We start from the raw sequence: 27,047 nt of genomic DNA, 5'->3' as shown, positions 1-27,047 counted from the left end.
ATATACATTTTTAATAAATAAAACTGTAAAATCGCACAAAGCACCCTTATTCTGGATGGGAAGCCAGCCACGCTGGCATGAAGAGAGGAATTTGCCACTTGCTTTGTGGCCTTTTTGTTACCTCTGCGATCCCAGCGACCTTCCTCGATTTAGCAGGGGTTAGATGTGGGTTGTGGTTGTTGCTAGAACCGTTGTAAAACGTTTATCAAATAACAAGGTGAGCTGGGTAGCGTTAGGATTATTTTTCAGTCCAAAATTGAGTTTTTAGATTAAAGCCAAGGGCAACGTGTCTCCTTGGCATTGAGTTGTACCCTGCCAGGCAGGAGGGCGTGTTTGGCCAGAGCGAAATTAAACACATGGGAAGTTTCGATAAGAGAAACCACACAGAAAGCCAGATCCTGCATTTTTGTGCCCTAAGGCTTTCAGCAGATTGAGATGAAGTTTAGGGCTAAGCAACGAATGCAGTGTTGGGTACAGATGGAAACAGCTTGTTGATGAGTAAGTTAACACAGCACTGATGAACGAGTCACTGTCAGACTTAAGTGGTTTTTATGTTCAATCAGTTTATTTGGCTGTTGTCTGCTTGCATCCTTGGAGCTTTTTCAGTTCCTTGTGGAAAAGAGCAAAAAATACAACCAGTTTAGTTTGTTTCTTCAGAAGTGTCCACATTAAACAGAGCAGTGACAGTTAATGTAGTAGAGTTGCACAACACAAATGTATATAAATGTATAAACACCAACACAATATAAACTATATACCACATAGGAAACATAGTGCAAAAAAAATATCTTCCATCAATACTCTGATAATCTGTGCCTTCTGGATACATCATGTCTATTTAGGTTCTAGGGCCATAGAGCATTAGGCCCCAAATGAAGGAATTCATTTAAGAGGAAACGACACATCCCAGGATCTCATCCTGGCTGTGTCCACACTGGTGCATTTTCAATTCTGCTGGGATTGTTGGAGTCCAATGCTCCCTTGGTGCCCAGACAGTGCCACCTCTGCATTGATCATGGTGTGATGAACAAGCGTGCGAGGGAGGTGGCCATCAGTTCGTCCAGGCATGAAGAGATCTGTTTGACTGCGCCGTGGGTTTTAATCCGATGAAAACATTGTTTCTGAAACTTCGTCACAGGGGGGCTCAAGCCTGGGGAGCCACATTGTACGTGGAGCTTGGGGCTGGCATGGTGGGGCCGTCTCAGGTGGGCAGCTGGCCGCTGCCTGCGGCCTGCAGGGATGCATGGGCCGCCCTGCCCTCCCCGTGTCAGGGCTCTTCATTGTCTCTCCACAGCTGAAAGGATCTCTTTTGGTGCTGTTAGCTTATCCCCAGCTAGGACAGTATGATTTGGCCCTCCCTTTCACTTCTGGACACCCAACTCCCCCTCAGCAGTGCCAGACTGCAAAGGTGTGCGGCCCCTCTCCATGCTCGGTGGATGCCAAGTGAAAGGAAGACACCTTGAGTTTTTCAGATAATATCCTCGTATTCAAGAAGACCACGGCAAAATACTTCCAACCTGCTCCAAGCACTCAGTTTGCCCAGGCTTCCCACCCCAGGACTTGCATAAGTGCCCCTGTTGCAGACAGGGTGAGCTGATAGCACTGTTTTTGCCAGTGCATATGGAGTGACAGATTGTCTCTTCTGGAGTGCATTTCCATCAGTGGCAAAATTACAAATTAATTTGCTTTATTTTTTGGAGCTCTGTGATCAAGGTTACTTGATCTGTGCCATAACCTCTTACAAAACAACAACTCAGTTTGTTATTTAAACTGATGTTATGGATGGAATATTATAAAGCATTCTCTACAGCTGTGTACAAGCATCCTTAGCGACACAATTTTATCTTTGAGAAATTTGGCTTTTTTTTTCCCCCTGAAAAAATGCTCGATGCTGCTTCTCCCTCATGGTTTTAATCATAGGCTATATGAAAAACTTTACAGTGGGAAAAGACAAAACAAATCCTTTCAGGTCTTGTTTGACCCATAGAAACCATATGCACTGGATTTCTGAAATAACAACCTGTTTAGAATAAGTATGATGAACGAAGGCCAGTGCTGTGGGGTGGGGCTCTTGAGGGCTGGAACTGGGTTAAGGGCTTTTTTATAATGCAAGGCTGTCCAGAAGCCTCATATCTGTATCGCTGCTTTTGACGCATGATGTGGCTCAGATGTTTTACTCAAGCTGCCAGGTTGAGCAACAATCCTCTGAAATGAAACACCCTGCTGGACCGGAGAGACTAGGGAATGGATTAGTAACTTCTTATTAAACACCCCCTCTCCTCAATAAACACCCCCTCTCCTTAATTTACATATGGATCCCCTGCAGATGTGGATGGTAGATACTGTTAACCAGGTGTCACCTTCCCAGCCGACTACACCCATTGACTCTTGCTGTTCAAGAACCAGTGTTGGCAGGCAGTCGGTGAGTTATGCTGTTCAGGCTTTGTAGCAGAGCTGTGTGAGAACCAAGAAGCCGAGATCTACCTGAAGGAGCAATTTTAGCTCTATATGTGGACACCTCAGGGCACAGGTGCCCCATAAATGTGGTGGCCTCTGTCCATACGTGGTGCAAAGGCACCATCTACCTCAGCTTTGCTCTACCAGCAGCAGGAAGATTTTTAGCCTTGCAGTGTGAGGCAGCACTGACCTCTGTAAGAAGGGATAAGAAGCACGACAAACAGCTTTGCAGCAGCATCTTCATGCAGAGAGGCAAGAAGCAGTTTGTTGCTGCCTGGTCACCACATACTTCCACTGTAACCCATGCTGAAAGCCCCCGGCTTGTCCTTTTATGCATGAAGCATTTTCCTCTCACTCAGGGATTTCATGGGATAGCCCAGTATATCTTCTGCCTGAGCATGGAACTGGATAAATAGCTAAATAGCTGTTCACAAGCAGGTTTGAAATGCAGCTTAAAGGTGCTCATGAAAACAGTTGAACCTGGCTGGTCATTGCTGAGCTGGGGTGGGCACACAGGGGTTGATTTTTTTGTTGTTTAATGGCAGAGCCGTACTGCTGGGACACACAGCCTCAGCAAGGCTGGACTCATGTAGTGCCACGATGCCAGTAACCCTTGGGAAAGCCCTTACAGTCACCTGGGCTGTTCTCAGCGATGCACAGATTGTCCCTTGCGTTAACACATTGGGTTCCCAGAGCTGCAGCTGCCCTCCTATTGTCCCCAGCTTGGTGAGCCCACCTCTGGGGAGATGTGGGGTCCCCCAAACTCACGGGAATGCCCACCCCTCCTTACACGGTCACTGTGCCTCAAGGGTTAACCAAGAGTTAGCTGGAAGTTAGTGTGTACCCACAGTCTGGGAGGAAAGGGACGTCGCTTCTCTCTGCATCTCCTCGCCTGAGTACTTCTTCAGTGCATGCTGCACCTTTTCCACCATAAGACCTTCCTGGGATGAGAAAACCTTTTTTGTGCCTTCTACTGGAGCAAGTGTTAATAGCTGTAAGTAGCCCCAAAGATGCGGCTTTGAATGTCCACCATGTACAGAGATGTCAGCCTTCGTAGGATCTCCAGTGAGTTTTGGCAGAAGCTATGCTGCTTTCTCTTCCCCAGTCACTGTTGATGTTCTTCTCAGGTTTTCTTTTACTTTAATGAATTCTGGTGCATGGTCTTCCTCCTTCTCCTGCTCTTTCTCCAGCTGTAATAAAGAGGAGTCACCGTTATCTGTGTCTGCTACAGGACAGAAGTGCATTAGCTACATTAAAAGTCTGGGCTTCATTAGTGCTGGGTGTCCAGATATTATTGCCCAGAATTGAATGACTGTGTAAGTGCACATGTCAGTGCTCTCTTTTTCCAAACCATTAAGAGCCACATTCACCCATAGCTTCTTTTTCTGGCCCACTGGAGCATCTGTTTTTCCCTCCAGGGAGGAACCTCTCCAGCAGGTAAGCAGGGATTGCCCCTCTGCAGAGGTGCCATGGCAGAGGGAGGAAGAGGTTTCTGTCCCTCCAGGCACAGGAGGCCTGTGAGCCTGGGGAACGTTCTCAGCTTTAGGTTGTCATCTGAAGGGGAATAACTCATTGTGCTGCCTCACTTCAATGTGGAAAGCCTTTATGGCTCTGCCCCTAAACTGCCTTGTTTCGCATTCCTGATTCTTTTCTGAGAGGGTCAGGCTTTGATTTTCTGGTGGTCTTGGCTTGGCTGATATGATTAAAAGGGAGCTGTTGTGCCATTAATTAAATAAACCAGTGACATCCGTCTTTAGTGCAAATACTGACAAGTAGGACAGGGAATGAGTTTATTTTCAGAGGCAGCAAGCTGATGGGCTGCTTGCAGCCGTTTCAGTGGTGGACAAGCACAGAGAGCAGCCGAGGACACCCGTTGGGATCTGGAGGAGACGCGGGGCCAGGGACACATGGAGGTGACATGAGCAAGGTGGGTCTGACTGTGAGGACGAGGCGGTGCAGCTGTGTGGGATGGCAGAGGGATGCACCCTGGCTCTCGTTTTATGGAGGGGTGCCAGCACTATTCCTTGAGTTGAGCCCCAGCCAAGCCATCTCCCCTGTGGTCTGTGTGGGGTGGTTAGGATAACCCAGGTATGACTGACAACGTTGTTCTACCTGATCCAGCCTCTGGTGCCTCTTTAGTAGCTCCTTTTCAAAGGGCGACTGCAATTTCTTTGCCTCTTCCTCTTCCTTCTTCTGTCTGAGGAGCTGGTTTCGCCGTCGGTGCTCGAGCACCCGCTGCAGCTCTGGCTTGCTCTCCACGCCCAAGCCTCTGTGGATCAAAAAACAGATAAATCAGGACTGGAGCCGCTGCACCGAATGTGACCCTGCCCTCTTGGCAGCTCCAAACCCTCCTTGCTCCTGACACCAAGGTGCCACAGCTTTCCGTGCGGGAATGGAAATTGCCCTTGCTTTGGCTCGCACTAGTTTTAGCATTATTTATGTGAGTGACGGCTTCAGCCGCGTTGAGGGAATTTTAAATAATGAAGATTTTTTTTTCCACCAGCAGGGGTAGTCATTGAACTGCAGTAATTGTCCTGGCAGCTCGCAGCCCAGGTTTGCTTCAGAGCTGAGGGTTGAGCTGATCGCTGAGCGATCCCTGTTGACGTGGAGAGCTTGGGTCGAGAGGCCAGAAGATGTCCTCTCCTGAGGTGGGCACCCGGCTCCCCTTCATCGCCCAACATGTCCCGAGCAAAGCTGTGTTGGGGGTGGGATCACTGGAAAGGAGCTATGGCAAGGACATGCAGGCAAGGCTTAAATACCTGGCAGAGATAAAAGGAGAACTCCAAACAAATTTCAGAAACCTAACCCTTTGAATGGTGCCATGCCTGAATTTAAGCACTAAGGTTTGTCTCCTGCATCTCGCCCTGGCCAATTTCCTATCAGCTTCTGTCCCCTTAAAGTGGCATGGACGTAGACATGCAGGTAGTCAAAGCTTTGCTGGCTTTTGGGCAGACTCCATTGCAAGTACACATTTTTGTGTCACGGAAGAACAGGTTATTAAGCGATCAAGGCTGCTTTTAAACAGGTTATCTTCTGCAATAGCAACTGCAACATAAGTAATTTTGCAAGAAAATACGGAAGTAGATGTAGTTGGCTGAAGTAATGTTTTTAAAGAGGAGTTGAAGACATTGCAGCTGTGACATGGGAAAGGGCCAGAGCCTGACCACTTTTCTGGTCTGGGTTTAACACTCGTTTAAATCAGGAGGCTGAGAATGTTTCAGGTCCTGAAAAAGCAGTCATAGGAGAGGTGTTGTAACATGGGGATGCCTGGGGTTCCTGCAGCAGAGATGGCTTTTTCAAGGCTGGAGGCCTGCCTTGGGTTGCTGGAGGCACAGAGTTTGCAATGTTGCCTTTGGATTTATTACTGCTCTTTGGTTTAATCAGCCTGTGTTGTTAATACCCAGAGGTGTTGACTAAGGTAAGGGTTTTGTTGCAGAAACTGCTGCTGTGGGTTGCTTCCTGCTTCTGCCTAAGGGGAAAATGCAAAGCAGAAATGGGAGCAAGCACCGATCCCTCTCTCTCCTCTCCTCCCCTCCGTAGGACCATACAGCAGAGAGCAAAGCTGTTGGATTTGCTGGTGACTTAAGGACGTGTATCAATACTACTCTTCCATCCCTCTGGCAGACCGGTGCCAGCTCGCTGACTGCTGTGAACCTGCACCAGTGCTGCCAGCATCGATTGTCCTGGGAGCCGGACTCACCAAGAGAGACTTTAAACTGATCTGGCTCTGACCAGGCTCTAAGCTGGATGAATAAAGGCTTGATCTCTTCCTGCTTTTAAACAAAAAATAAAAATCTTTGGTTAAACATATTTTATTAAAAATCCCAACAAGAAGAAACCAGCCCAGATGGATTGTTGTTTGCTGTGGGATTTGTTCCACACATTCGCTGAAAATCATTTGGGAGGCCGGAGCTGTAGCAGGCTTGAACTGCTGCCTCAGTCACCGCCTGTCCCTGAGCCATGCAGCACCAAGGGACAGGGGCCGGGGACACAGGGTGGCCGTGGTGGGGCTGCCTCCTGCCAGCACCTGATGGCACATGTGGGTACAGCTTGGTGACAGGCACAGGGCTCGAGGACAAAGTGATGATGCCACTTGGCATTTGCCAGTTTGAGGTTTAGCCCAGTGCCCCACGTCTGCTGCTGTTCATCTCTGCTGCCCTCACTGCAGGAACATCTTGGTGCTTTGTTCTGTGGGGGTTAAACTGGAATAATGTTCTGGGAGATCCAGGCTGAGGATGCTTGGTGAACCTTTAACTGAGCAGCGTCACTAGTTGGGATATGGTCGCTGTCAAGACAGAGTTTTAAAAATACCTGGCTGGTTTAGTTGGCTCTGCCTTGGTGCTGGAGAATGGCCTGGGCATGGTCCCTGTAATTTTTCTGCTTCTGTGAAAGTCAAATCCAAGCTGAGCCCAGGCAGTGCCAGAACTGGGTAATGCACCCTACTGGCAGGCGTGATTGTTTGCCCAATTAACGCATGTGTCTGGTTCTCGTGATGAGAGCAGTCATTTCGAACAGAGGCTCTGCTCCTTTTAATTACGGAGTCAAAGTGTGATCATGTCAGAATATTTCAGGGTATTCAGATCATTTCAATATAAAGGCAGCAGATTTCTTGCTGTGCTAGAATGGCTCTGAACTGAGCATGCTTTTGTTGCACTGGCATTCAGACACTTTCCACAAGGGACTGATGTGGAGGTAGGTTCTCAGACCCTGGTGTCATTATCCCGATGTTGTATCCATACCCCCAAAGACTTAAACTGGGGTGATGGGGTGGGGAATAAGGGATGTGAATGCTAGCTGTATCTCTGCCCTAGGCGCCTCTTGATTTTTAGGGAAGCAGTGCAGATACTCTCACAGTGATGCCCTCACACAGCTCCAGTAGCTCCATCCAGCCCGCACCTCTCACTGCCTCCAGGCTGAACGTAGAGGAGGGCTGCACATTGGGGTGGGCTTGGCAGGAGCTTTGGAAAGATGGAGATGGAAAAAATAGGACCAGGAAGAAAACAAGTGTGAGACACTGAGAAGGGGGCTGCAGGGATGCCTTGCATCATCCAGCGCTTGTGGTCTGAGGTGGGTGGAAGCAGCGAGCAGCTCTGAAAAGCGCTCACCAGTGCTTCAGGAGGGCAGAGCAGGGGCCTTTAGGTCTGTTTTTGTTTAAAAATAAACTGCCACATCAGCGAAAAGGGTTACGGCAGGTTTTACACCGTGTTCATGTGCAGGTTTATCCTGCCCCTCCAGCACGCAGGCCGTCGCTGGCACTTGTGCCAGGGCTCAGCACTGCAGTCTGCGACATCCTCTTTACCTCTTGTGGTTCATCAGCAGCTCCCTGTGCAGCTCCTGGTGACTCTTCGAGGCTTTGACGGGGTTGAGGAGCTTTTTAGGTTTGATCAGGTCTGGGTTTCCATCTATGTAGTCTGGGTGAGTCAGGATATTCCCGCTGTTGGGATGGTCCCGCTGTATTTCTGTGTACATCGAGGCTGGAAGACAAGAGAGAGAGGTGGCAGGAGAGGTGGCACCCGAAGGGTGTGGGAACCCTCTGGTGCTCTCCTCCCCGGGCAGGTGGCTGTGCTGAGGCATTTTGCAGAGGTTTAAAAAGTATTCCCTTTGCTGGGAATATAAATATATATTTAAAAATATTCCCTTTGCGTTGTTGGAGAGACACGTATTAATTAGATCACTTCTAAATGACTTGCCAGCCACTCGCTTCGGTGGCTGCAGCATTGAGTGCCAAGGACTAATTAACACAAGATCAGCCCAACTAAGGCTGGGAGCAGCCATACCACAGGCTGTGCTGGGCTCTGCTCCTGCGGAGGGGAAGCTGCAGGATTTGGGGGGCCTGAGGAAGCACTGCCATCAGATTTTGGTGATACCCTGCTGACCTAGAAGCCAGGACCCAGCCCAATGCCAAGGAAAGCATAGTTCACGTGTGCAGTAACAATTTGTGTGTTCTGGATGTGAGAACAAGGGCCTGCAATTTTCTAAATGGTGGCAGCTTGGATTTCAGGCAACCCACAGGTTATTCTCGCTGCTGGTATTTTCCAAGTTCTCTACACTTCTCCTTTACAAAAAACAAACAAACAAACAAAAAAAACTATACAAAGGGAGTGCAAAGCACGTTGTAAGACGGGATGCATGCAGCGGGCTGTGCTTTAAGTGCAGAGCTGACTGCAATTATTCCAGTGCATGGTCTAATCAGGGGCCCAGGAAAAGCAATTAATTCCTGACTACTCACTTGAGCAATTTGAGTTTACCAGTAAGAACAAAAAGTCCCAGAAAAAGGGTGTAGGCAGCTCCACAGCTCCAAGTGTTTCATTATTATAGTATTTTGGGGTACCTAGTGTGAGGCTATATGGGTTGATGGAGCAGCAAGGAAAACAGCTTTTGTTCAGTAATACAGTCTCTCTCTTATCGCAGTCTCATGTACAAAAGGAATAAAACCCTTTTAAAAGAGAAATCAATAATAAAAAAAAAAGCACGAGAAAGCAGGCTATGCCATTCTTTCACAGTCAGTAAGTACTCAGCAAATGTAAAGTGGATTGCAATCAAACAGAATTGTGTAAGAAATAATACTGCTGAAGAAATGATTCAATATCAAACAACTTTTCATTGAATGTTAATGTGGCCAGTGCCCCGCTGTTTTGGGAACAAAGGAAAACAGATCGGAGCCCATTACATGAGTGTAATTGGGGTGAATAGTTCGGTACATATTCAAAGGGTGCTTGGAAGCTGGGACCAGTGATTTCTTGTACCGGGTTATGTTCCCATAGGATCACACGCGGCTGTTGGCAGCAGGGAGGGAGCGGTGCTTTGCTGGCTGATGGAAGCACCAGGCTGGATCTCACCCTGCTGCGGCTGGTGCGCGGGCTGGAGAGGTGCAGAGCTGCAGAGCAGCCAGAGGTTAAGGCAGCACCATCTGATGGCTGATTTTTGTTACATGAAAGCTGTTTTTTGAACAGTGGAACACACACGGGGTTTTCACCAGGGTAAAATTGCTGTGGTTTGTTCTCCTAATTCTTCCCTTTTGGGGGTCTTCTTTTCCATAGGAAAGGAGGCGGACAAAGGACAAGAAAGGAAGGTACAAAAGTAAAGGTTTGTTTTGGTGTGAATAAAATAGATGAGCTTCCATTTCCAACGACAAAGTGGTGGCTTTATTCTTCTAACAAAACAAGTAACTTTCAAAGAATGCCAAGAGTTTTTAATAGGAGCACCACTCTTGGTCAGCTGCCTGCACAACAGGGATTTCACCTGGAAATGCCCCCAGGATGATCAGGGAACTCCCCCTGCCCTGGGGGCCCCCTGGTTTTGCAGAATTTTGGGGCAGTGCTGCGGCGAGCCTGGAGGTTTTGAATTGGAGAATGTGGCTATTTCCAGGCTGCAGCAAGGTAGTGCTGCATGGCTGAGGTCTGTGAAAAGCAGCAGCGTTGTCAACCTATTTACCAAAGGCAGATGGGGGGATTTTCCCTGAAACTGGTACAACTGGAGAAAATGTTGGGAAGGAAGGAGTGGGAGGAACTGAGGTGGGCTGGAAGCATTTCTGCCCGGGTGGCTGGTAAATCAGCATGAAGAAGTGCTCACAAGGAGTGTAATTTGCCTGAGCAGAGCAATGCTGCCGGGGCCAGGACACTGCAGGCAGCTTTTAGCTTGGTCGTCACTGTTCTGGACGTGCCCAGGGGCGTGCAGGCACCCACACGAGGATTTGTCTCGTGCTGCTGTGTGCCAAGCTCGCTGGTAGGAGCCATGAACCTCCCTCCAGGAACAGCACTTTAAGTCACCACAAGACCTTAGCATGGAAAAATTTAAGGAATGTCTGCATTTGCATTGACCATTAAAACACAAAACCAAACCCAAAACCAAACCAAAACAGTGGGACCTGAAGCACAGCTTGGGGTTATGCTGGGAGTAAGGACAGGACATCCTTTCTGCAAGCAAAAAGGGACCCTGGGCAAAATGCTCCTCCTGCAGTAGATCTGTCGTCTTCGAGACCTGATGTAATTCATACCCGTGTATGGGGAGACAGACTGCTATCAGACTGTGTTTTGTCATTATTTATAGTGCTGGAGGTGTAAATCAAACCAGGTCTCTGTGGTGGATTTACAGCAGGATGTCTGTTTTTGCATGATTCGGCTGTAGATCAATGAACAAGCCTCAGCTCTGGCACCTCCTGGGCCACCACCATAAATCGGCGATAGGTGTTAGACATTTTTATATTGTTCTTGGCAAGATATAAACAACAACAAAAAAAGCACGTGCATTTTTGACACCCTCTGCTGTACTCGGAAAGACAGTGTGACCTTTCAAATAGAGCTGCTTTGGACTGTGGCTTTTAAAAAGCAGCTGTATTTGCTTCAATGAATTTACTGTTTTGCTTGCTTTTAAATATTTTCCCCTTCCTCATTTCTAGAAGCCCGAGGCTTTCTAGGAAAGCTGCATTTCCAAGAGTCTTTCTGTATGTACAAAGCAAGTTTTTGGATGATGAGGCCAGGGCTGCTGGCACATCTCTGGACTTCAGGCATGGCGCAGCTCCTCTCCTAGCCATGGCTGTGAAATGAGCTCCCAGCCTTCATCTGCCTCCTGGGAGACCCCATGGGAGATGTTTGGCACCTCGGAGGTGCTGGAAACCTAGCACCCCCCTCCCTGGCCTGTCCCTGGTCGTGGGACTGCCTGGAGGAGGAAAATGATTTTTTAATAGCTTGGTCTGCTCTGACTTAAAGCAAGTCTTGGGTTCCTGGAAATCCTTATAAATCCCCCCGTTCCTGGGAGACTTTTGATAGAATTGTGAGTCTGCAATTCTGGCCCAAATTCTTTCCACTTCTGATTATGCTTGGCCTCAATCTTTTGGGAAATAGCATACCAGCTTTGGAGCGACATTAAATGCCTTTGAAAACCTGAATGTCACAAATAACACCTTAAATACACCCTCAAGGGGTGTAAAGTGTGGTGTGCTGCTTGGGGCACCCGGAGGACAAAGCTCTGAGCCTGCTCCTGCAGAGGACAGGGATGCTCGTGCCCAGGGGCTGGCACAGCTGCTGGGGCTGAGCTGCGCTTCCCTTGCTGCTGCTTTTGGGATTGGGGCTCAGAGGTGTCCTCCACAGGGCATTTATTTAGGATTTAATGACTCGTCTCTGTGAGGCTGCCCCTCTGCATTGCGGCCACGCAGCCTGTGCTGCTCCAAGCCGCCGGGATGAAAATAATCCCCAGGAATGTTGTAAGGGGATTATCAGCCCCGGGCAGGGCTGGCAACCAGGGTGCCGCTCCGGCTGCCTGGCTCCAGCCACCCTTCTCAAGGGGAAAGTACAGAAGGGATTGGAGAGAAAATTGAGTGTTTTCAGTCTATGTGTTTCCACCGTCTAAAGTGTTTGCAGACTTACTTCTGCTGAGAACTGATTTCCCAACAAGAGCATCTAGGGAGAGCTTTTTCAATAGTGGCAGAAAATGGCCAAACTGCTCTTGTTAAAAATATTTTATGGGAATCCCTTTCTGGGCAGAGAGTGAGGCTCCGTGAAATGTCATCCATGTAAAAATAGGCAGAAGGCATTATTGGGGGAATGGGAGCCAGGGCCAGATGTGGTTATTGCTCGTAATTCCGTGAAACCCTGGTAATTGGTGGAAGAGATGAAACGGGAGGAAAAATGCAGACTTTCAGCTCACAGCCCCAGGTCTGGGTTTGCAGAACCACTGACCTGAGGTTTCCTGGGCTGAAATGGTCACTTAAAACTGTAGCCTATGGTTTTCCGAGTGCCTGGAATTTGTTCATGAATACTTCTTTTTTTTTTTTTTTTTTTTTTAAAGAGAACCAGCAGATTAATGACGTGCTGCTGAAAGAAGCTGGTCACACGCATCCCACAAGGAATGGCGCTGCAAACCGTCTTGCTTAATACAGGTTGGCAAAGCTAGTTTCAAGCTATTTGCACGAGTAATAGGAACTGCAAAATAATCTGAGTTCGTGACACATCTGCCTGCAACAGTGGGAAATCTTCCCTTTTCAGGAGATTTTTTTGCCATGCCCAGGAACTTGGTGTTTCTGTTCTGAACTGCCACGGAGTGGTGTCTGCCAGAGAGCAAGCACAAGATGCATCAGCTCCCTGCAGTGCTGCCAGCTGCCCCCAGCACCCAGCTCATCTCTTTTAAAAGCCTCATCTCATGTAAATTTAGCATTTTCTTAAAAGAACTCCAAACAAAACTTTCTTCATGTTGCTGGGATCCTGTTAAGCACATCAGTGCAGAGCGGTTTCTGATGTGATGTGGGAGAAACTTTTCAAAATGAGAAAGAATTAGAAATATATATATATATTTATATATATATTTGTGGATAAGCCCACAATGGGAAGAAATGGAGCATGGGGAAGATTTCTGAGCTGGATTAGAGGGTGCAAAGATCTTGGGGCCTGCACATGTATATTATCTTTGCAGGATCTAAGCCCCATTGTATGGGCATGGCTGCCACAGCATTTCTCATGCCATGGACTCATCCTGTTTGCTCCCAGGGGAGCCCTCCTCTCCTGAGGATAAGGTTTCCAACCCTTCCTCCCCTCGGGCAGCCCTTGGGAGCTCCTGATCCACTTCTTGCTTTAAGGATTATAAACACGGTTATAAACAATGTCTGTTTGTGGTCAGGACATTTCCATGTTTAAGGTGGAGCTGGAGTTTGGCCCTGTGGCCTCTCCCACTGCAGTGTCATGGCAGAAGAGGTCATGTATGTTCAGTCCTGCAAAGAATTACGACGGAAGTTGATCTTTCATATCGGCTTCTTGAATTCTTGACACCTGTCAACTTGCATGATTTTCCTGATGTTAATTAATAGTACTTTATAAACACAGAAGAGCTGGGGCTGGGAGGACTCTAGAGCTGCCCTCATCCATGCTGGCTTCAAGCAACTTGTCCTGACCTTACAAGCTGAGGGCTGAATTCCTGCTGGGGCGGACCTCAGTGACTGCTCCCGCCATGCTCCTGCAGCAGCAACATGCTGGCAGTGCTGGGCACCGGCTGCCGTGTGTCTCAGCACCTGTACACGTGGTGCGGACACCGGATCAAACAGGGCAGCTGGGAGCAGGGACTTCCGCAGGCGGTGGTGTATCGGAAAGCAGGAGTTGGTTGGGCTCCCCTTCACAGGTGGCCTGGTGACGTGCTGTCTTCGCTCACAGCACGCCAGGGAGGAAGGCTCTCAGGATACCCAGGTGTTTCTGCTGCCTCAGCATTTCCCTTGCACATTTACAAGTGAGAAAAACACGGTGGGGTTGTGCCTGCCTCGCAAACCTGAGAAGCACAAACACCCGTCCTGCCGTCACATTAATGACTGCCATGGCTTCCGGCACTGGTGATGGAGAATAATAATAATAACACGGCGAGCCTGAAGCTTGGCAGATGCTGCTCATTATCCTCCCCATCCTCATTGTGGTTTTCCTCTCCCCTGGCTCCTGCCGTGTTGGCAACTCGGGAGCCTCTCGTCCCAGGGGCCTGGCTCGCTACCCTTGCTTGTCACCGGGCGACCGCGTCGCCGATGAATGATACGCGTGCTCCAGAAAGGAGGCAAAGAGCCTTTGTCTGCTTTTAATCTATGCTTTTAAATAATTAAGCCAGCCTAATTCTGGTATTTATAATGCAATGAGGCAAATGTAACTTGATGTGGCTGCTCTGGGAAATGGGTCCCAGCTACGGGGTCGCTCCTCAGGGCAGAAGGCGCTCACCACAGGTTGGCTCAGCACTGAAATTCAGAAATTAACCCCGCAGGGTCGCAGGGCGAGAAAGGGAAAGACCACCGTAATGGAGGAGTAAGAGCAGTGCTTAGTGATGAGCGGCTTTGTAGGGAAAGCGGCAACATGCCGGTGTTTCTGGCCCTTCCTCCTGTGAGGGGAGCAAGGGGTTGGGCCCTGCTGTGTCTGTGCTCGCTCAGTCCCTGCTTCCTGTCACCAGTCTCCGCAGATTTTATCATCCTGGGGATGCCAGCAGGCGTGACACGGCCCCACATCTGGCCCTGCTGCCCCACAGCACCATCCTGCCCCTGCACACACACGGGATGGGGCTGCCACCAGTACACCCAGTGCCACCACCAGTACAGCCAGTGCTGCTCACCAGTCCAGTCCAGCCTGAGCTCTCCACCAGTACAGCCACTGCTCCGCCCAGTCCAACCAGTGCCCCCAGTCCCACCCACCCCTGCTGAGCACCCGCCACCAGCTACAGCCACCCCACAGCTACCCCATAGGAAAGGACCCCGAGAGAGGGATCCCAGCTGGCTGGGGTGAGCTGAGCCCTCCGGTGCTTGGAAGTTTCTGCACGGGTTTGGGCTGGCTGAGGGTAGAAATGCTCGTAGCGTTTAGGCAGCAGCAGCCTCCTCTCTTGCTGGAGACAGGCGGGACTGGGCATGTTGGTTAATAATTTCATTTAATTACCTTGGACTGTGATAAGCAAGGGTGCCGAGGCAGGGATCCCACTCTGTTAAAAATTACCAAGGAAAGCCTGCCCGTGCCTTTTGCAAGCGGCATGTGGAACGGCTCGATTAGTTTTGTTAAGCAGTGACAGATGCTCAGCAGTCCTTGATAATGTTGCAAACTTGCTTTTAATATATCATCAAATATTTGCTCTGTGCATTTGCCGACCTATGTAGAGACACGCATCAATCATTAATGAATGTTTTAAGGTAGCTCAAAGGTATTTTGTGGAATGCAGAGAAAATCATTTCGCTTTGAACCGTAGGGATTACACTAGCAAGTACCCCCTGCCCAGCCTAATTCCTCCCCAGGAACATCGAATTGTAGCATGGGTTCTCCTGGGGAATTCCCTGTGGGATATGGGTTTGTTTTGGAAGGGAAGCTTCTGAAGTGCCACTTCAGAACTACAGAAACATGATATCCCAAACCAAACTTAAAGCAGGGTCCAAAGTCACCTGTGCACAAACAGACACGCGGTGCAGAACACCCCCGCGGGGGCTCAGCAGCCCGTGCCCAGCAAGTGCAGGTAGGGGACACGGGGACATGGGGACGTGGGGACCCCCAGGGCAGCTGGGGGGCCCTGGGCTTACCTGATTTCCGCAGTGTGGCCCTGGGGAGCCCGGTGGCCCCGTGCTGCCCCGTGTCCCACGACATGGGACTGCTGCTTCTGCCCGCCTGCGCTCCTGCTGATGGACTTTTTGGTCGGGTCCCACAAAGCTCCTGCCTTGTCTCTCTGATGGGGGTGAGGATGGAGGCTCCCGTGGTGGGGCTCCGTCCCAACCCGCAGGGACCCCACGGCCCCCCAAAACTTGCTCCTTTTGCTTTTCGTTGCCGGATGATGTTTTCCCAGGTGTGAGGAATAAACTAGCTGATTTTCCCCCCCCCTCTGCAAAGAAAACAGCTCCCTGCCTGCCCAGGTGCCTGAGCGTACTGCGAGGTTGTGTCTCTGCTCCACGGAGGGTGATTTCTCCTGAGTGTGCCTTAACCACGCTCCCGGAGAAATCAGATCGGCCCAGAGGAAGCCGCACGCCCACTCTCTTTAGCAAGCACTGCAACAGCAAAGCCCGGCACCAGGGCAACCGCTCGTGTTATCGTGATCATTCCCAGTGCGTTGCAACACCCGCTGTGCACCAGCGCTGCGCCATCCCGGGGGCAAGGGCATGGGGGGAGGCGCAGGGGCTGAGCAGCCTGGTTCTGCTGCCCAGGGCTTGTCCTGGGCTGGGGAGCCTGAGGCTGCGGAGATGGTGGGGGGAGAAGGAGCTGAAGTGCCCCAGTGGCTCCTTTGGGCTCTCAGCTGGGTGCTGCCCATCGCCCCATGCCCGCTGTCAGCCCGGGCTTGCAGAAGCTCACCCAGTGTTGCAGTCCCAGGAGGTGGGCAGGTATGGGGTAAAGCTATTTCCGTCCGGAGGAAAGGGACAAGGGAAATTTGGGGGCACTGACAGCCACAGTGCAGGATGCTCCAAGCCCTACGGAGGTCTAGGGGAAGAGGCCAGGCTGCCATGGGCACTGGGGTCCTTATTCCCTCATTTTCACCTCTTCACCTTTCGCTCCTCTCCCTGTCCCAGCGCTTCTCCCATCCCGGCCGTGTTTTCCACCAAAGGGCTTGGTGGTGCTGGCTGTGTGCAGGGCCCCCCAGCTCATTTTGCCAACCCCCCCCATGCAGCAGCATGCACTGCAGGAGCTCCGACACTCACCCGAGCCACCACTCACGGGCTTCCCACTGCCACCGGCACACCTGGGCTGCAGGGAATATTCCTTCTGGAAGAAAAGAGAGAAGGGGAAATGGGGAAGGACTGTCTGGGTATTACCCTGCAACAGAGGGTGAAACGTACTAAGAGCTAATGGAGACTTTAAAAATCTCTATATTTTTAACCTCCTTTCATTTCATTGACACAGAGACTCAAAGCAGGAGCAGAGCGTCCCGCTGGCCCATGTTCCCCTCTGTGTGTGTTTGTGCAGATGTGAGCTTGCATGCATCCCCACCACCTGCGGGCTGGGCAAGGGCTGTGTTTTGGAGGTCACCGAGAGCCTTTGCCTCCAGACAGGGGCTGTGGCAGCGGGGGGTGTCACAGAGCAGAGGCTGTGCTGGTTGCACACGCTGCCCAGGCTGCAGCCCGACCTGCAGCCCACACCCTGCCCACGACTTTCAGGGCTCTGCTTTGCTGGCAGTGGGTCTTGGCATTTTGGGACCTGCCATGCTGAACCTGAGGCAGTCTGATGGCAAAGCTGTTTTTCTAGGAGTTCCTTGCACAATGACTCTCTCTGCTATCTAAATTAGTCGGCAATTTTAACCTCTGCTGCTGAGTCTCTGGGATTCACAAGAAGCCTTTGTATTCCTCTGTAGCTCCCTGAAGGCTATTGTGTCAAGGCAGCCGACTGCAGGGTGATATTAATCTGGCTCCTCCAGACACCCAGCTGCCTCGATTGAGGTCTTGTTTCTTATGAAATGGCTTCATGTCCCAGCGTGGGGTGACAAAGAGAGCTCGTCCCTACACCACTCCTTTCGGGAGGTGTCACCACACAACCTGCTTGCGTGGACACGTCCTCTGGGCCTACTGTTATTAAAAAAATCCCAGATATGCCAAGTGGGTACCCAGCACTGGCTCCTCCGTGCCTGGGCCCCGCAGACAGCCCAAGGGGAGCGCAGTGCCGGGGCCATGTCGTTATCAAATCTCCACTCCCAGCTCGTGATGGGGAGCGTGGGTGGCAGGGAGTGCTGCTGTCGGTTGTAATTGGGCTCCCTGCCCACGGACAGACTTCTGGCACCGCTGAAGTCACCCAGGGCTGGGGCAACTGCTTCACCCTCCTGCTGCAGGATGGACACCTCCCACTTATGTGGAGTTAGCCTGGCTGTTAAGTGGGGTTAAATGCAATAAAGCAATGTAAATAATGAGTATCATCGCACTGTGTTTTATTGGTTTATTGTACTCCCAGACTTCCTGTGCATCACCCTGACTCCAATGCGTGGCAAAGCTCTCCTACAGCAATGGAATGCCTACAGGTGGCATTTCCTCAGGTGCAGGCTGCTTTGAACCACTGGCTCTGAGCAGGAATCCTCCTCCCCGGTTTCTGCTGAGGGGTGCGATGCTCTCCTGCAGCTTGAGGCCAGCCTCCCTGAATGAACTTGCCCTACACATGGATGCTCTGATATCTACCTGAAGCAAAGGTGATAGCTGGTAATTTTGGGTCACATTTGTGCTTTGTTGAAAGCAGCCAGAGAAAAGAGCCCTCATCCTGGAAAGGGAGAGGAGGATGGCTTCAGGCAGGTTAAGATTGATACAGGTGCCATTAAGGTGCAGCATCACAGCATCTATGTTGCACAGTGGCCAAAGTCTGAGCTAATGAATTAGGCAAGAAATTGCTGCAGTCAGATCATGGTGATTAAGACGTATTAACGTGGGCGAAATGCCACCCAGACTGAGAACTGATCTGCATCTGCCGCAGACCCGGTTCTGGGAGGCAGCAGCAGGGCTGGAAGGTGCCCAAGCTGCTGGTGAGTCGGTGAGCTCGGAGAGAGGTGCTCTGTCTGTATGCTGTAAGAACAGCTGCTGACACCAGTTCGATGAATGAACACATCTGTTGATTCACTGGTCTCATTGCTTAGCCCAGAGGCTTTGAAGGAAGTTGTGATGACCTGAAACAACGCATTGCGAGCTGGCAGATCAAAGCCAGCATTTCTGCCTGTGATGAAGCCACAAAACATGAGATGCAGAGATAGGCCGAATTGCACCCTATCTCTGCTTTCTATCAGCCCCAAATACCCTCTGCTTGCTACTCCCGGTGCTCCTTATGAAAATATCTCTGACATGCTCCTGGACGCTGGGAGATTGTGTAAGCTGTTGCACATATCTCATAGTTTACTGCTGAATTCTGCTCTATCTGTGCTCATTTGCAGCAGCTGGGACTGATCCAGACCTCAGTGAAATCATCCACTGGAAGAAACTTCTGAGGATTAGTAAGATTTTTTCCCATCTGTGATGTAAATGCACAAAAATCTGTCAGGCTGATTGTTTTGCTGCAAAGTCCTGCCATGTGAGGTGCTGAGGCTGATTGCATCCAGCAAGCTGGTGCACATGCTTGCCGAGACGATCCCGTTTTTATTTATTAATTTATTTATTTTAAGGAGAAACACAGAGAAAAAGGGCAGCGTGTCCCAACACCTAGCATCACAGCTAGCTCCCCACTGGCCCTGCCCTGAGGAAGTGCTGCAGTTCAGGCTCCTCTGCCTCGCAGGGGCAGAGCGATGCTTGGCGGGGAGCTTGGCTCTGCCTGTCCTCTGCTCCAGCCCACTGTGGCACAACGCTCTTTTGGCAGGGTTTGCGATGGGGACTGGCAGGCACCCAGGTGTCGGTGTCTGGGTGCATCCCAGCGCTCCCAAGCCAGCAGCTGAGAGCTGCTGCACTGCCCATGTCACGGCAAGGCTCTGTGCTAAGTATGGGAAGCTCAGAGCCTGGATGAAAAACCTGCCTGCACTGGCTGCGGCCCCTCTGAGCTCCCACAGCATTAAGGGCTTGCTCCAACCCAGCTCCCTGCTGCCCACGAAGCTCGTGGCACCATGCAGAGAGATGAAGCCACCTTGCAGGGTCCCCATGCCACCAGCTTGATGTCCCTTCCCGGTGACCCAGCGTTGCTGGAGAGCGATGCGGGATGCAGGAGTGAGGTGGGACAACCCAAACCCTGGTGGTCCCGGGACGCCCTGCACCCTGCTGCCCTTGTCCTGGTCACCACACGCCTGCCTGCCCATGGGTGATCAGGTTTGCCAAGCCAGGCTGCGAGCTTGTGTTACTCCTGGTCCCTGGCCATGGCCATGCCTGTTCTCACTATCATGTTGCAAAGGGCTTTAAGAAAGATCAAGTTAGTGGTGTTACATTTCATTCCTGGTCTTTTGACCTGCGCAAATCTGCAGCATTTCTTGGGTTGGATCAGAGCTGGGAGGTGGACACGTGCAGGCACTCTCAGGAGGGTGACCAGCAGCCTCGGGGCTGCGGGACACCCGTGGTTTGTGACTTGGGTTTGTGGGAGGCAGCCGGATCCGACCCTGCTGTGCCCATGCTGCTCTCAGGGCGTGCCGGCCAGGTGGCCACTCTGCTGCCGAGTCAAGTGGAAAATTTCAAATGCCTCAAATAGCGCTTCGTGTTATTTTATTCATAAAGACAACACAATTTGACACAGACGAGTGCTGCGCTGACCTTTGTGTGCCTGTCACAAACACCGCTGGCTGGGCCGGTCGCAGAAGGCAGGCCCAGCCCTCCCGCAGCTGGGGGAAGTGGTGAAACAAGGCTGCTTTCAGGGGCTGCCCACAAACATGGCACCAGGAGCTCACGCGAGGCAGCAGCACCCTGGGAGCAAGGCCCTGCTCCTGCCCGGACCTCGGCCGAGCATTTCCTGCAGGTTAATGAGTGCGAGCAGTGGCCAGGCTCAGGCCCCTGAAGGGCACGGGGAGGCTCCCGGCAGCTCCCCAACACAGACTGGAGCCGTGTGTCCATCCACCCATCGGCACGCTGCCCCCAGACCTGATGCCTTGCCCCGGCCCTGAGGCATGCGTCCCCTTCAGCTCAGAGATCTTTGCTCTGGGGCCTTGCCACGTGCAGAGCCCAGTTCCAGCCCCTCTATCTGTCATCAATACCTCCATCGCCTGCCCAAGCACTGTTAGCAGCACTTCTGCTGTAACGAACCATTATTTTAACCTGTCTCAAGAGCTTATTTTTGCCCCGTGCAGTAGGTTTGGTTCCACTGATGATGTGGAGGACCGGGCTGCTATTTCTGGGGCTGCCACTGACTGCACGGGGAGAGCATCAGTCACTGGCACAAAGGGGCTCTGACAGTTTCTGAAGGAATTGCTGTCATGCTGCAGAGAGACCATTAAGAAACGCTAAAGAGCCTTGAAGAATGGGGTTTTGCAGAGAGTGAGGCTTATGCCACATGAGTGACAGGGACAACATTTACTTGTGGCGCCGTGCCAGCTGCGGCGGCATCGTTCTGTCATACACAGGCACTGCAGGTTAGGGGCCAAGGAAAGTGCTGTGACCCCTTAGCCTGGGAAAACGGGGTTTGTAAGAAACGGGGGCAGAAGGGAAGGGGCCACGAGGGAGGAGGTTTGGCTGCTACCTGGAGCAAGGGCAAATGCCACCCGCCAGGCTGTGAACAGAGGAGGCAGCGGGGGAAGAGGCGAAACGTCCCTGTTATCGCAGGCATTATGAGAAAACAGCAGGTGCTGCTCAAGCGAACCCCCTGGAGCACAGGGAAGCAGCAAAGTAGTGAAGCCTTTAATTGCTTTAATCCATTTCTATTTGAGGACCACTGAGCCATCCCGAACCTGGTAGCTGCTGCATTTCCATGCAGAGATCTTCCCGGTCTCCTCCCTCCGTGCTGCGTCGTGTGCCCCAAATTATGCTGAGCTCCTCTGTGGCTCAAGCTGGTGCTGGAGATGGCGAGCACCACCGTGCCAGCCACCGCCACTGCCAGCTGAGTCTTTCTGTATTTTTTTTTGGCTCAAGTTGGTGAAAAACCTCCTTCCCAGTGGCGCGGCACAGACCCTCCCTGCAGAGCACAGCCAACTCTGTGGGGCAGAGCCACCCTATGGGGACGCCCACACAGTGAGGACAAGGACAAGAACAGGGTGTGGGGTGCAGACACCTGTTCCCATGCACTTTGCACCCCAGGAGGGTTGCTATCACATTGGTTTTTTCCCTCTCCTTTACCAAAGCCCAGAGCAGTGTCTGTGCTTAATCAGAGCCCCCACCTGTCACCACCTGTGAGACCTTAAAGGGCAGAAGAAGATGATGGGGCAGGTTAAAGCCATTCGAAAGGGGTGTTATGGAGGTTTCGGGACCAGCCCTAGCTCCCCTGCCCTGGCCTGTGCTGTGTCACTCAGAAGATGAATCTTGAAGATGTTTGAAGCATCTGATGATCTTATTTTCCGGGAATGTGTTAAATTTGCCTAGAAATGGGCTTTTCTTCAATATCTCCCTCCTGTCATAGGCACTTAAGAACTTTTCTGGTGTACAAAGTCATCATCTCTTGCTCTCATCCCTCTGAACCAGTGCTAACTGCAGGCAGCACACGGCAAATCCTTTCCCTGAGCAGTGCAATGCTGCAGGACACCGAGGTATCACAGATCCAAACTGCCATCTGATTTTTGGACTTGCTTCTGGGGCCAGTGCCACAAAACAACTGGCCCTGGGGCTGCATACTTTGGCCTCTTGTGATCAGTGTCACCGTGCCAGGATGGGCACCATGCTGGTCCCCTCTGTGGCCATTTGCTCCCCATGCTCTGCTGCACTGGCATGGAGCAGCCTTTTTCCTTCTCATTATAAACCTCTCCTCTGCCAGCCACAGACACAGCTCCTCTTGTTTGCCTTACTTGATCCTGCACTTTCCAAAATAAGGGCCCAGGATTTTTGTAGTTGGGATAAGGGTTTCCAAGCTCTTGAATGGCAAGAACCAGATTCTTCATCCATTCAGAGCTTTCATCTAACACCACAGACTTTTAAAAGTTTTAACATAGCTTTTTTTTTTTAAAATTTTTCTTTGTAGCCTTCACCTCTGGTATCATGTGAACGGTGTGTTATTGCTGGTGAGAAAACTCCATCAAGTGCAGCTACGTGTGCACTTCTCATGCAGGGTGGGTGATGGCAGAAGGCTGGTCTGGGGCAGTGCCTGCAGCCCCCAGGGGTGCTGTCCCGTACCCCTGCAGTGCACACAGAGGGTTTTAGGGGATGGCTTCCCAGCCCCGGCTTCCAGCGTGGGCAGCCAGGTGCTGCCGTGCCAAACAGGGCTCTCCCTGGTGCTGGCATGCTGCCTCTTGTTGTTTTAAACCAGCAGCAGAGTAAAGCTCTCCTAATCACGGCTCATCTGACATTAGTGTAAACTGACACTCTTGGGAATTTGGGGACAGAAAAACTTTCCCTGGGGAAATGGCCGATGTGCAAACCCTGGCTGCCCCGGGAGCTGTTCTGGGGGAGGCTGCGCTTGTGGGGTTATTCGAAGGTGGATTTGGTTGGGGTCAGAGGGGAGGCTGGTGCTGTGCAGGGCAGTGAGGGTCTTGCGGGCAGGGCACCAGCACCCTGAGCTGCCCCGGCTCCTTGAAGCACCCAGGCAGGGTACTGTGAGATGGTGGTGATGCCAGAACAGGTTTTTGGGAGCAGCCGCAGCCTTTGAAAGGAGAAATGTCCTTGGAGCCCCGCTGGCAACCTTTCCGGTCCCTTTTGTTGCGGAGCAGGGGATTGCCTTGCGCTCCACATTCCCTGCTGCCAGCCCCTTGGATGGCTGCTGTGCTCGGAGCTTGAAAGGGGCTCTGCTCAGACTGCTAATCGGGCAGCGCTGGCCCTGGTCCCGCTCCCTGGTCCCCTGCAGTCCCCTCTATGTACCTCTGCAATGGGTCCTGGGGGAAGTGGAGCTTTCCTGCCCATCCCTGGAAGCTGCTCAGGGCTGCCAGTGAGGGGAGAGCTCTGGGGAAGGTTTCAAAGCCTGTTCAGTACCAGGCAAAAGCCATCGGGAGGATGGCACAGATAGCTGTGAGTGCAGCGGGGCTGGGCTGGGAGTGCCGAGCAGGTGGCTCCGAGCCAAGCCTGACCTAACCAGCTTAATTCCCTGGCTGCAGCAATGCCCTGCAAACGAGCCAAGGCCCGGAGGTCGCGGCCACGTGAGCAGAGGGCTGGGGATGAGCTGCAGGCTGAGCTCGGCCCCTGCTGGGGGGGCTGCCCTAGCCCTGAGCCCTGGGGGTGCCGCAGAGCTGGGCTGAAGCATCCGCACCTCCGATGGGCAGCAGGGAAATATGGGGGCTGCGAGTGACACCCCCTGTACCTGGCAATTGTTTGAGGGACAGGAAAATAGACTGATGTTTGCTTGTCCCTCGCCAGCCCCGGTTCTCCTGCTGGGTGCTGGGAGCACTGGCCAGGACAATGTGAGACAAGGTCCTCAGGGATGGGCTTGGTGTTTGCTAGAGCTGCACTGCTGCTCCTGACCCTCTTGAATTATTGCTCGGGGGGAAGGTCAGAGCCCACCCCCAAAGCCCTCCCCGGGGAAGCCCCAGCTCTGGGGCAGGAGCTGGGGATGCTGCGGGGTGCAGGGGAGGACCAGGGCTGCTGTGGCAAAGGCCAGGCTCACCGTGGCTGGGGAGCATCACCCCAAAGTGTCTGCCCCGCACTGACTGTGTCTGCCATGAGCATCAACGAGGAGGCCAAGCTGGGAGGATTTTTCTCTCACTGGTTTGCAAGCTCTCACTAAATCAGGCACTGGAGCAGTTTCCCACGGCACGCAGGCTAACTCCTCAAAGCTTTTCTGCAAGTTTATTACTGCCTTGGCTCTGCAGAAGTGTGAGAGGGGCCAAGATCACTCAGGCTTTGTTTTATTCCTATCTTACATTCAGGTGTTTACCAGCCCTGAGGGATTTGCTGTCCTTGCTGGACCGTGTGCTGTTAAATGCTGAGCATTGCTTAAAATCAAAGGTACAACTAAGTCTTCTACTCTAGTTACTGTAACTGCTGGAGATTGTTTCCCTAGGATAGTGGGAATGCAATTTCATGGACTTTCAAGTGAGGGGGTTGGTTCATTTTCCCTCAGTTGGGAGGGAATCTGGGTTAAGACGGATGAAGAGCTGGCGACAGTTTTGGGCCACTGGGTGCTGCTTGTCTCTAATCGGGGTCCTAGCCTAACTCTCATTCTTTGACGGATTTTCATTTACATTTCACTTGCAGTTTCTGATAAAGGGTGAAGGGAGAGAGCACAAGTTTCAATTTCTTGAAGCCTTTAGAACATCATAAGTCTGATGGCTGCTGCTCGAGTCTGGACAAGGTGAAAGCACGAACGTCTTCCTGGTATTGCTCTTGACAATTTGAATACGCATTCTTAAAACAGTGTCTTGTAATCTGAGTAAGATTGGGTAAGAAACTCAAACAGAAAGACCTGCCAGTTTTTCCTGACCTAGCATGGTGTACGAGGGCATTTCTGGGAAGAAGCTGGGAGAGAAGCTGCAGAGGAGCCGGACACCAGAGCAGAGCGGCCCAAACACGCGGTGGTGACACCTGGAGATGTGGTGACGCATCTCCAAGCACAGACGTTATCAGATGTGAAAGCAAAGCGACACCTAATGACATCTACAGCACGGCTATCTCCAGTCACCTCCACATGGCTCTGACCCCTTACAGCCCTGCTTCTTTTTGCAGCTCTGTGGCCTCTCTCCTGGGGCATCTGGAGGAGAGCAGATGCGTGTGCTGCTGTTGCAACCTGCCCAGCTCACCCCTGCTCCGGGAAGGAGCTGGCAGCTGTTCACAGTCCAAAAAATACTTGGGGGTGTCACAGTGCACATGCATGGGGTGTCTCCAGGGGCCACAGGGGTCAGGGGCACAGCTCTGATCTCCAGGGAGTTTCTCACCGGGGATATCAGGAGTGCAGCGTGTGCCAGCAGACAAGCGCCCCGTGCTGCAGGGGAATTTGCTCGCCCCTGGTTTGGGCCAGTTAGGAGCAGGAGCACAGAGATGGGGAGTGGGGGCCAAGGCTGGGCTGCGGGTGTAGAATGGGGGCTTGCTCTGTGCCACATCTGCAGCACACAGCCTGCAGGCTGACGGGTGCAATCAGACATTTCTCCCCAGAAACCCAAACTTTGTCCTACTGCCATGCTCCGATCCCCTCCTCGCCCTCCTGAAAGCCCTGGCAGGGCCCCAGCGCTGAGCCCATCAGGTGGAATTACTTAAGAGCGGGTCCCTTCCCCCTAATCCCCGGCTGCTGTCACTGCCTTAGCACGCGCGGGGCAAAACAAGCCACATGTGAGCAGACGGTGCCTTCTCCCTAAACCCGCCGCCGCTTCAGCCCGCGATGAAACCTCTCCGTTACCTTTTTCCCGTGGGTCGCTCCCATGGTCCGGCACGTCGTCAGCACCCTGTGGGCACCGGCCCCGCTATGCCCAGGGGGACAGGAGACCACCACGCAGCTCCTTCTGCCCCGGCTGCCACCGCGGGGAGCCGAGCTCCAGCCCATCTGCAGCGGGGCCGGGCGGGAAGGCTTGCTTTTCCTCCCTTCTCCCAGCACGTGGAGAACTCATTTTCTTCGTGCACCTCACGGCTGGCGCTCGCCCAGGCTCTGCCCGGGCACAAAGGCAGCTTTCATGCTGCGGATGCCCGGTTTCTAAGCCAGGATCCGTATTTTGAGAGGCTGTGGAAGATTACAGTAATTGCACTTGACAGGGCAAGATGTCACAGGACGCGGATTCGCCCGGCCGCGGGGCCCCGGCACCCGTTGGTCCTCACCCGTGGCATCCTTCCCAGCTGGTTCTTTGGTGCTTTGCTGAAATAAATCGGTACCCTAAAAATAAGGCAGGACAGCCCCTGCACTGCCCACCTGCGTCCCGGCTCTTGGCTCCTGAGGCATCTCTGATTTTGCAGACCTACTCCTGCAGATGCCCCCGCTGAGCCCCTGTTAGCCCAGGCTCTGGGCTGCTGACATGTGGGGGAAACGACACTGAGGGGGAGCACAGTGGTCGTCCAGGTGGGCACCAAGCCCAGCTCTGCAGCAATGCAGCTTTCCAAATGCTGGGGCACTGAGAAAACAACTCCTCTGGGGATTGCTGTCCCTGCATCCACCACCCTTTTGAGATCTTTTTTAAAAAACGTGCAAAATTAAATTTGCTAAATAATTATGGCACTTAAAGTCATATTTATAACTGGCCCCTTCCCCCCAGTAACCTTGGGGCCTTTGAAAAACTCTGATTTATTTACAGGGTGCACTAACTTTGGCAGGAATGGCTCTTCAGAGCACTGGCTGCTGCTGAAGGTCACACAGGAGCTGCACTTTATCTCTCCCTGTTTATTCAAAATTGTGGTGTACCTTAGTAACTGCTCAGCAGTGGACTCGGAGCTACTTATAACTGTCTGTAGGATGCTGAAACATAGATTTCCTTTAGAAAGGCTTCTGGTTTAAAGCCAAAATAGTGTGCATTGCAAAGGGCCGGGAAGAGTTTCCCGAAGCTGAAAGGGGCCGCTTGTTTTCTCCGCTATAGCTGATGCTGGGTGCTGCTTTACCCTCTGCAGCAGCCTTTATGGGTTTTAGGCTGTTTTCAGCTTGGCTTACAGGCGAATCTAGATCCTTTGAGGGGGCTTAAAATAGTTGGCATATTTATGCTGGCAGTGCAGCGGGGCTGTGTGATGTGAGGGCTGTTGTGTCTGCTACGTT

The 27,047-nt window shown here is 52.0% G+C and overlaps 1 protein-coding gene across 1 annotated transcript; it reads right to left on the bottom strand.

The window, feature by feature from the left end:
- Positions 1 to 548: 548 nt before the first annotated feature.
- Positions 549 to 26,560, bottom strand: FAM107A (family with sequence similarity 107 member A). Its single transcript, XM_080606804.1, has 5 exons — positions 25,713 to 26,560; positions 16,574 to 16,637; positions 7,757 to 7,931; positions 4,570 to 4,726; positions 549 to 3,647 (listed from the first exon to the last, which is right to left on the bottom strand). The coding sequence occupies exons 1-5, from the start codon at positions 25,854 to 25,856 to the stop codon at positions 3,540 to 3,542; spliced, it is 648 nt and encodes a 215-aa protein (XP_080462930.1). The 5' UTR covers positions 25,857 to 26,560; the 3' UTR covers positions 549 to 3,539.
- Positions 26,561 to 27,047: the final 487 nt, after the last annotated feature.

Source organism: Anser brachyrhynchus, assembly GCF_964034855.1.
Source record: "Anser brachyrhynchus genome assembly, chromosome: 10".
NCBI lineage: Eukaryota > Metazoa > Chordata > Aves > Anseriformes > Anatidae > Anser > Anser brachyrhynchus.
The sequence above is the reverse complement of the archived record's forward strand: the minus strand, read 5'-3'. Positions and strand labels throughout refer to the sequence as shown.